Consider the following 10,265-nt stretch of genomic DNA (forward strand, 5'->3'; position numbering starts at 1 on the left):
TATATATATAACAGAATCAACATTGAAATAACTTAATTTGATTTATTTCATATCTAATCAATGATTTAACCTATGAAAGTTGAGAAAATTGAAAACACTAATGATTAATAAGATCCACAATAATTATATAAAATTATGTACGTGTAAATAACAAAGAAGTTGCAACATGTCAAACGTGATCAAGAAAGGTCAGATGCCTTTCTTTTACCCAAAGTTCAAAATATCAAATATAATTGCTCGCAAACAACGTGTTTGGCTTCACTATATATATATATATATATATGTATGATGAATATTACTCGATCTCTTCTAAAATAACATGTAAGTTATTCTTTATCATGTGTCACATTGTAATTGGTCCTTATCTTAACCATAGTTGAATTATTTTATAATTTATTATTTGAGATTGAAAATGATATAATTTTTTAAAATATCAAATCCCAGCTCCGGTTAATTAAAAGCATATTTCCACTCTTTCATTCTTTCTTCATCACTTCATCACGTAGATTCGATCCTTTTAAGTACCGTCGTTGCGTTCGTGATAAGAAGCGCTGACGCGTGGTCGCGATCTACTGCCTTAGTCATGTCGTTGAATTCCGTCACCCGTAACTTTACCGTCCTTCCCAGTATAGTTAGCACCTTTTTTTTGCCGTGAATCACTGCTTACCCACATAATTAATGGTTAATTTGGTTATTAAATTTTTTTCATTAAAAAATATATCTTTATTTAATTACGTGATGGAACATATATTCATATATAAAATATAATATAATAAAATTAATTTATTCAAAGTATTTAAAAATATAATTAAAATCATGAACATACAAATATAATAATAAAATTTGTACTCCAAACAAATAAACATATTTTTTATCATATATATATTATTTAAAAAATAAATATATTATTAAAATTAACAACAGAAATTTAAAATGATAAAATTCAACTTTCTTATCGTATTTTTTATAGTATTTTTATTTTTTTAATTTTTAATTTATTATTATTTTATTATTTAATTAATAATTAAACAAATTATTTTATTATAAAAAATTATTTTTTGTATTATATTAGAGAAGAGACCAATATAACAGTTTAAAAATAAATTAAAAATAATATTTTAAATAAAAATATTTAATATTAAAATTTTTAAATACAAAAATAAATTGTATAAATATTTAAGAGATAAATATGAAATATATACCTAAAATAAATAAAACAGACAAAATAGGAGTACTCTTGAGAAATAGAGAATTTGGTTCCTGCATTGCTTCTGCATTCTTTAACCCAAAAGGCATAACCACATAGTAATAGTTCGCTCTAGGCGTGATGAAAGATGTTTTTTCTTGATCCGGCTTGTAAATCGGAATTTAGTTATATCTCGAGTACGCATCCATGAACGACAAGTATTGATATCCCGAGCTGAAGTATACTAGGGTATCAATATTTGGAAGTGGATATAGGTCTTTTGGACACGCCTTGTTCAGGTCGCTGTAGTCAACGCACATCCTCCACTTGTCATTCTATTTCTTGACTAGCACCACATTTGCCAGCCAGGCCAGATATTTGACCTCTCTAATGAAGCCGGCTTCTAGAAGGGCTTGTATTTGCTCTTCGACCACTTGAGCTCGTTTTGGACCGAACTTTCGTCTTCTCTGCTGAACAGGTCGTGATCCGGGGTATACTGACAGCTTGTGCGCCATGAGCTCGGGATCTATCCTGGGCTCAGAAGCTTTCCAAGCAAAGAGGTCGGAATTCTCTTGTAGGAGCCTTATTAACTTCTGCTTCAAGTCTTCTTTCAAGTTGGCTCCTATGTTGGTATTCTTTCCGTCCTCTTACCCGATCTGTACCACTTCAGTCTTTTCCCTGGGCTGTGGTCGCAATTCTTCTTTAGCTCGGATTTTTCCGAGCTCAATGGTATGAACCTCCTTGCCCTTGCCTCTCAGATGTAGGCTTTTATTGTAGCACTTTCTCGCCAGTTTCTGGTCTTTCCTGATGGTTGCAATTTCCTCAGGAATGGGGGTAGATACCACTGCTCCAAGCCGATTAAGGATCATTCTACCTATTAAAGCATTATAGGCGGAACCCACATCAACGACTATGAAGTCGATGCTTAGAGTTTTGGATTTCATCCCCTTTTCAAAAGTTGTATGTAGGAGTATGAATCCTAGTGGTTTTATGGGTGTGTCCCCCATCCCATATAGGGTATCAGGGTATGCCCTTAATTTCTTTTCGTCTAATCCCGACTTGCCAAAAGCTGGTTTGAATAGGAAGTCGGCCGAGCTCCCCTGATCCACTAGGGTTCTGTGTAGGTGGGCATTGGCGAGAATCATGGTAATTACCACCGGATCTCATGTCCAGGGGCAATACCTTGCCCGTCTTCTTTGTTGAAACAGATTGTGGGGAGGTCGGGTAGCTCGACTCTGACCTGGTAGACTTCTTTCAGGTATCTCTTACGAGATGACTTTGTGAGACCTCCTCTAGAGAATCTTCTTGAGATCATATGTATATGTCGCTCCGGGGTTCGCGACGGGTCTCTTCAATCTTCGTCATCCTCTTTCTCTTCCCATGATTATCCGACCTTTTCGTGAGATATCTATCAAGCTGGCCTTCTCTGGCCAACTTTTCTATCACATTTTTCAGGTCGTAACATTCATTTGTTGAATGCCCACATATTTTGTGGTATTCACAGTATTCGCTACGACTTCCCCCTTCTTATTCTTGATGGGCTTAGGGGGAGGTAGCTTTTCAGTATGGCAAATTTTTCTATAGATGTCGACTAGAAAAACTCGCAGAGGAGTATAAGAGTGATATCTCCTGGGCCTTTCAGGCCCGACTTCTTCTTTTTTCTTGGGCTCCCTCTCTTTCTCCCTTTTTGGGTGAGTGTCCAAGTCGCCAGCTTGGCTCTCGTAGCCTGGCATTTTCCTCCATATTGATGTACTTCTCAGTTCTTTCTTGTACATTACTCAAAGAATTTGGGTACCTTTTCGAGATGGATTGAGATAAGGGACCTTCTCAGAGTCCATTTACTCGGCCCATAATTACTGCTTCTGTAGGCAGATCTTGAATTTCGAGACACGCCTTGTTGAACCTTTCCATGTAGTCCCTCAGAGGTTCTCCGACCTCCTGTTTTACTCCCAGGAGACTCGGGGTGTGCTTGACTTTGTCCTTTTGAATTGAAAATCGCATAAGGAATTTACGCGAGAGGTCGTCGAAACTGGTAACCGACCTTGGGGGAGGCTATCGAACCATTTCATCGCTGTCTTTGTCAAAGTTGTCGGAAAAGCTTTGCAATGAGTAGCATCAGAGGCGTCGGCTAGGTACATGCGACTTTTAAAGTTGCTGAGATGATGCTTTGGGTCGGTGGTCCTGTCGTATAAGTCCATGTCAGGGCTTTTGAAGTTCCTTGGAACTTTTGCCATCATGATGTCTTCATTGAACGGATCCTCTCCCCCAAGGGAGAATCTTCTCGGTCACTACAAGAGCTCTTACCTCGGAGATTGGATTCTAATCTCAAGAGCTTTTCTTCAAGCTCTTTTCATCGCTCGACCTCTCTCCTTAGGTTTCTCTCCGCTTCTCGCTGTAGGTCTAGTTCTTGTTCCAGCTGCTCCAACCGTCCTTGGTGGCCATGGAACAATCCCATGAGATCGGTAGCATGAGGTTGTCCCTCTTTTTCTGGTTCGTGCATCTCAGAGGAGATTCCCTTTGGGTCTTTCACACCAAGGGGACCTTCTCGGTGCTGACCGCCTGCTCCTTGCAGGGATATTATAGCTCGGTCATTAATGACTGCATCTTGCTGCTCTTGCTCAGACTCTGATGCAGTGTGTCCGTTCTCATTCTGGTCGTTATAGGGTGATCTCTCAAGTCCCCGGCAACGGCGCCAATGTTACGTGGGTAACTTGAAATAGTCGGATTGGACTTGAAGAGTTGGCCCGAGTTTTAATGGAAGGGGGTCTCTGATTGGGTTTACGCTTGGGAGCCGCCGTCCGAGTTGAGCATGTATGGAAGAATGGGGGGTTGTACCTACAAAAATACTCCGATACCTAAGTCTGCAAGGGGCTAAGCAGGTTTAAAGGTATTGGACCTTAGTGTTACCTAGACATGTCAGTGTATTTATAGTGGTGATCCAATAACTACCGTTGGAGTAGTTTCACTTTTGAAGGTGGATAACCGCCCATTTATCTTAGGGTGGTTGGGATATTACTTCTGAAAGTGGATTGAGAGATTTTAAGGGTAGTTACTTATTTAAATAAGTGTTATCTGCCAGCTCATGCCGAGCCCGACCTCTTTAGGGAGAAGCCTATGTCGAGCCCGACTTTTTTAGAAAATATCAGATGGACAGCGAAGATTAATTTTTGGATTGGGTATTTTTTTACCTATTTAAATTTGGACCATAGTGTTGGAATGGATATAAACAGTAATTTTAATATATTTTCATGACATTAATTTTACCGCCCATGATGTGTGAGACTCTTTTATCATTGATGTAGGTGCATTAACCATAAAAACAAAACAAAATATAACCCGCACCAAGCAAAAAGGGAAAAAAAATGCGAGAAGTTCTATCCCACTGTGGGATCAAAATTTTTTAAATGTTTAATACTAAAAGAAAATTAAAAAGAGTCAAAATTCAATAATTAATAAATATTAAATAAAATAAATTTTGACTATTTTTTATTTTATTAATATTGTTGACAAAAAAATTGATAAAAAGATAAAGTGAGAATTAATTATTCTTAAATTAAGATAGTAAAATACATATTTTACAAAAATTACAAAATTAACATTTAATTTAGATAAACTTTTTAAATAAATTTTTTAAAAAAATTTAAAATAAAAGGACTTTTATTAATAGCAGTTTATGAATAAGTTATTTTGTATTTTAACTTTTGATTTTTATTTATAAAAATACTTATTTTAAAGTTGTAACATTTGGATAAGTGATTCAAAAAATACAATTTTTTTTTACACAAAAGAATGTATATTAAAATAATAATTATAACATATAATTTTTAATATTAAATGTTGATTTTACATAACCTAATTCCACTTGTTTTTAAATTTGCCCAACCAATTTTGTTAAAATATATTTCAAGTCTATTTTTAGTCATCATCTCTTTTTTACATATTTTTATGAATATAATAGTATTTTATTCATTTAAATTAGCTTTAAATTTTCTTCCTTACTTATCACTTTTATGAATTTGTTGAGAAAGAACATAAAAAAAATCAAACAATTTGTACATGAAGAGATACATAAAAAAGTGGAGAGATATTGCAAAATAAGAGAATAACCCTATTGAAAAAAAATAGTAGAAGGCCAGTACTTTTAGCAGATAAAATATTGCGTAAAAATGGTAGAAGGCCAATACTTCTAGTAGATAGAACATTGCGTGAAAATGACGATAGAAATAGAGAGCCAAACATTTTCATAGAGCTAAAAATCAAAGTAGCACAATGGTCACTTTTATTTTGAAATTAAAATTTTTTTTTTAACAAAAATGATAGAATAACTTAAAAAAAAAATATATTTGTCTATTTATTCAAGAGGTCTCAATTAACTTCTCAAAAAATTAAAAATATTTTTTAAAAATAATACGAAACATGAGTAATATAATTTTTTATAATCTAAAAATAAAAAAAATAGTTGGTTTTACTACTTTTTTAACGGATTCTTAATCCTTTATTTTATCATTTTACTGTTCACAAATAAATTGTGTCTTAAACTAAACTAGTATAACGATCTATTCTTGATTAATTTAAATGAACCAGTCAGTTGTTTTAGAACCATGATTATAATTCATTAACATTCATTCATGTATCTTTTAATTAAATTTTTGTGATATGGTCATATTCTATATCAATGCACAGAAATATAACTAGAATAATTATAATATGTAAATAATATCTTACTTTGTTCAATATTATATATTTGTATGTGCGCCTGTGTGGAGAGGAGGGGAGGGGGGTATTATTGATTAAATATTTAAAATTTTAAATTGACTGATCATACATCACGGACAACTCACAACTATATGTAATTATTGGTAATTAAGTTTGAACTTTGAAGTTTGAAGTTTGAACAAAGGTTAGGTTTGGACTTTGGAATTCATGTTACTGTGAAAATTGAAATGGGACCCATATCAATATATCATCGTTATAGTAGTGCTGTAGGACGTACAAAAATTTAAAAGCCACAACCACTTTTCCTTTAGGTCCGCCGTGACTGACGCACACAGAATACAGAAGGATTAAAAAATAAGAAAATAAACCTGGTGGGAGCGAAAAGAGCTAAAAAAAGAATTTAGCAAAATTTAATATTACTAATTCGATGTTGTTAGCCAGGATTATTTATTGGTTTTACAAAATTAGTTTTGATATATTTTCATGATATTTTCATGACATTAATTGTACCGCCCATGATGTGTGGGACGCTTTTACCATTGATGTAGGTGCATTAAGCCATTAACCATACAAACAAAATAAAATGTAACTCGCACCAAGCAAAAAGAGGGGGAAAAACTCGCACCAAGGGAGAAGCTTTATCCGACTGTAAGGTTAAAACTTTTTAAACTGAAAACTGAAAAAATTGGTAAGAGATTCAAATTCTCCATTATATTAATGCACTTCATTAACACGTTGTGTATTTCACTTTATCTTCCATAACTAAATTTTTATCATCGTTTGAATTTTTTAATTTATCTTTTGAAAAAGAAATATATATATATATATATATATAAATGCCAAAAGCAATCATATTATTATTCAAGAGTAGGGGAGTGGTGAGGGGACCCCATAAGGCCAAAACTGTCTGAAATGATGTCCTCTCTCTCTCTCTCTTTTTCTTCACGCGGTTTTCATTTAATTCCTTCATCTTCAAAAGAGAGTATTTACTTTGCCAACTGTATTCTCTTACAATTATATGACATTTGAGTTTTGAGGTGTTTGTGAGGTGAAGCAATGAACCCAGCAAAGCGCATTTTAAAATATATATATATATATATATATATATATAAACTAAAAATTAATCACCAAATTATTTATTAGTTAACTGTATATACTTATTAATAACTTTAATTAGCTAAACCCGTAAAAAATAAAGATCCCCTTCCCAAGAAAATACAATTGTTGCAACTGAATTGTAGACAGCTTCATTCACGCCAAGATTGGATTGGAGTACGAGATGAAGGAATTTTAGATAAAAAATAATAGAAATAATAAAAGAAAATTGAATCTCTTATAACCCATAAGAATCAATTTAAGTGGAAGTTTATGTGATGTATGTAATGGCCTAACGTACTATGATCTCCCATCTTAGAAGATTCAGTAACAACCTGGATACGAAAGCTTGGTGCTTAACTACAACTATAGCTTTTTTCGATGAATAATTTGTCTTCAAAATAAAGGAACAAGATAAAATGGCTACACTACATAGTACTAAAGATATATCGATATAATAATTTGTATTTGACATTTACATCTAATTAATCCGAGTGAGTATTGACGTCGTCTAATTTATCTAGTTTTTGAATAAAAAAAGGTTTTATTTGATTTATGGCAGATAAAATTACTCTAATAATAGGAGATATACGAGAGAAGAAAGCATCAGCTAGCATCAACCAATTTATTCAAAATGCCCACATCTGACATAACAATAATCCACCCAACACACTAGACAAATTAAAATATATAAATATGTTCAACAGACAGACAAGTTTATTTTATTCTAATATCAAATTCAAACCTCTTTAATTTGCCTTCAGAACTTACACACAAGGTGTCAATTCATCTGATTGAGCAGTACCGCTTCACTCTCCGACGTGAAAATGCATTTGCAGCCAGCACCGACTGGGATTCCAAGTATCTCCAAATCAAGGCTTTCATGAAGATTAGAGAGGATGAAGAGAACGTCCATCTGCTGCAGTTGATTATGGATGGTTTCAGATATTTTCTTAGCATTTTCGCTTATTATTGCAGCTTCTTTCTTCTTGCTGGCACCGCAATGCCAAACTGTCTTCTTTCTTTCTTCATGATCATCATCAAGGCGAATCCCTAACTTGTCAGCAATCTGATGTTGAATTTCCCTCAAATTAGGGCTCTTGTTGACGGTTACCATCACAATTGCACCAAACAAGTTGTCCCTCTCACATCTCCTTTTAATGTTCTCTAACTCCTTAGAAGCATTGATTTCATCACCGTGATTGTAACGCAGTGCAACCTTGTACTCGTTTGATGAGAAGGAAGCAGCAGCAGAACCACCACCACCGCCGCCGCCGCCGCCGCCGCCGCCACTATTGCCTGCGACTCGGATTAGGCTTCCCAACCTGATGGGCGAACCTCGGGCTGCCCCTGAAAAACCGTCCATGACTGGATTGTTGACTAGAAGAAGAAAGAGATTCTAAAAGGTGAGAGAAACAGTTGGAGAGAGAAGATTGTGGGCAAAACTAGCTTCAATATTTTTCATTTACTTTTTATTAACTGTTAAGGGGGTGTTTGGAATTCACATTGGAGAAGAGAGGAGTTTCGTTTGAATGCTTTGAAGGTCTCATTTTTATATTTGGCAACTCTTTAAAATTTTGAACTCAAAAGTAATTTTGTTTCAACGTTCACAGAAAGCTAAAAATTTTAACTTTTGCATTCACGTTAGGGAAGGCTAATTACAGTTGAGAAATTAAGTAAGAAAATTATTTTTCTTCTATTAATTCTATCCTTCATTTTCTTCTTTAAAAATGATGTAAGTAACCATATAATTTTCTTTGTGTATGTTTTCCGTTCGAATTTTTTTCATTAAAATCTTTCATATTTATTTCGATCACTGTCAAAATAAATATTTTAATTTTTTATTACTTTTAGTACTGTCTTTCATATTTTGATTTTTATGTTTTTTATTATATTTTTTTATTTATATATAAATATTTTTTATATTCTTTTATGTATTCTGATATTATTTTTTTAGTATTCTAATATCATATTTTTATTGTATTTTTTATTTATATGACAACTATTATTGATATAAATTCTTATTTTTATTAATTTTTATGATATTTTTATTATTTTTTATTTATATAAATTCTTTTTTTCTATCCTTTATTGTACTATATTTATGTTGTGTATAAAATTTTTTATTTTTTTATTTAGTTTTATTCATATAAATTTGATTTACTTCTTATTGTAATTTTTTTGTTCATATGATATATGTTGTTAGTTGTAATTATTATATTTTATATTTGTATGAATTTTTTTTTATTGTACTTCTTATTGTACTTTATTTTTGTTTTTATTATATACTAATTATAAAAATTTATAGTCTAAAATGATACTAAATTAAAGAATAATAACAATACTAAAATAACATAGAATATTTTCTTTTTGTTTGACATTATAAAATGTATAGTACTCCTTTTAATGGTTTTATGTATTAAAATATATTTTATCAATTTTTATATGTTACTTTAATTTAGTAAATAAATATTAATTTTATTATAAAATAAATTAATAAAATTTATTCAAATATCTAAAGTAAAATGATAGAATAATATAAAAAATTATTTAAATTGATGTCTTTTTTAATAATTTTTCATCTAAAAGTGATTTTGAGTAGTATAATCCAAACAACATTTATTTTACTATAATCCATTTTGATATAAAGATTGACAAACATAAATCACGTTAACACAAACTTACTTTTAATCAAAATCAAATTTGCAAAATCACTTTTATACAAACTCCCGTTTGCAAACTATAATACAAACACACACTACAAATCCTGCTGTCACATATATATACATACATGTAAGTGAGAATAACTAATTTTACTAATCTGACTATGACAAACTAATCTCTATAATTAATAAACTAATTATCTAACTAACATTCTCCCTTAAGTTAATAGTTATGCATATTGTCATAATATCAACTTGGAGTAAAAAAAAACTACAATCTAACTATAACACCATTTAACTAACTAACATTCCCCCTAACTTGCAATAAGGGAAGATGTCAATCATCAAGTAACAAAATCACTAGTATCATTCCCCCTCAATTGAGGAGCATACAAATCGAATATGTCTAGCTTGCTAAAAAAGTTCTGAAAAAGACCAAGTGCTGAGGCCTTGGTGAAGATATCCGCTATTTGATTTTTGCTTGAGATAGGTAGTAACTTAACTAACCCAGACACAGCTCTTTCTCGCACCACATGACAATCTACATCAATGTGCTTAGTCCTTTCATGAAACACAGGATTTGCAACAATGTAAAAGGCAGACTG

At 32.2% G+C, this 10,265-nt stretch overlaps 1 protein-coding gene across 1 annotated transcript; it reads right to left on the minus strand.

Annotated features, from left to right (window-relative positions):
- Positions 1–7,586: 7,586 nt before the first annotated feature.
- LOC130936421 (uncharacterized) lies at positions 7,587–8,544 on the minus strand. Its single transcript, XM_057866486.1, has one exon. It carries the CDS (start codon positions 8,361–8,363, stop codon positions 7,779–7,781), a length of 585 nt encoding a protein of 194 aa, XP_057722469.1. The 5' UTR covers positions 8,364–8,544; the 3' UTR covers positions 7,587–7,778.
- Between the last annotated feature and the right edge of the window lie 1,721 nt (positions 8,545–10,265).

The sequence above is a fragment of the Arachis stenosperma genome, chromosome 6 (assembly GCF_014773155.1).
Source record: "Arachis stenosperma cultivar V10309 chromosome 6, arast.V10309.gnm1.PFL2, whole genome shotgun sequence".
Lineage (NCBI taxonomy): Eukaryota > Viridiplantae > Streptophyta > Magnoliopsida > Fabales > Fabaceae > Arachis > Arachis stenosperma.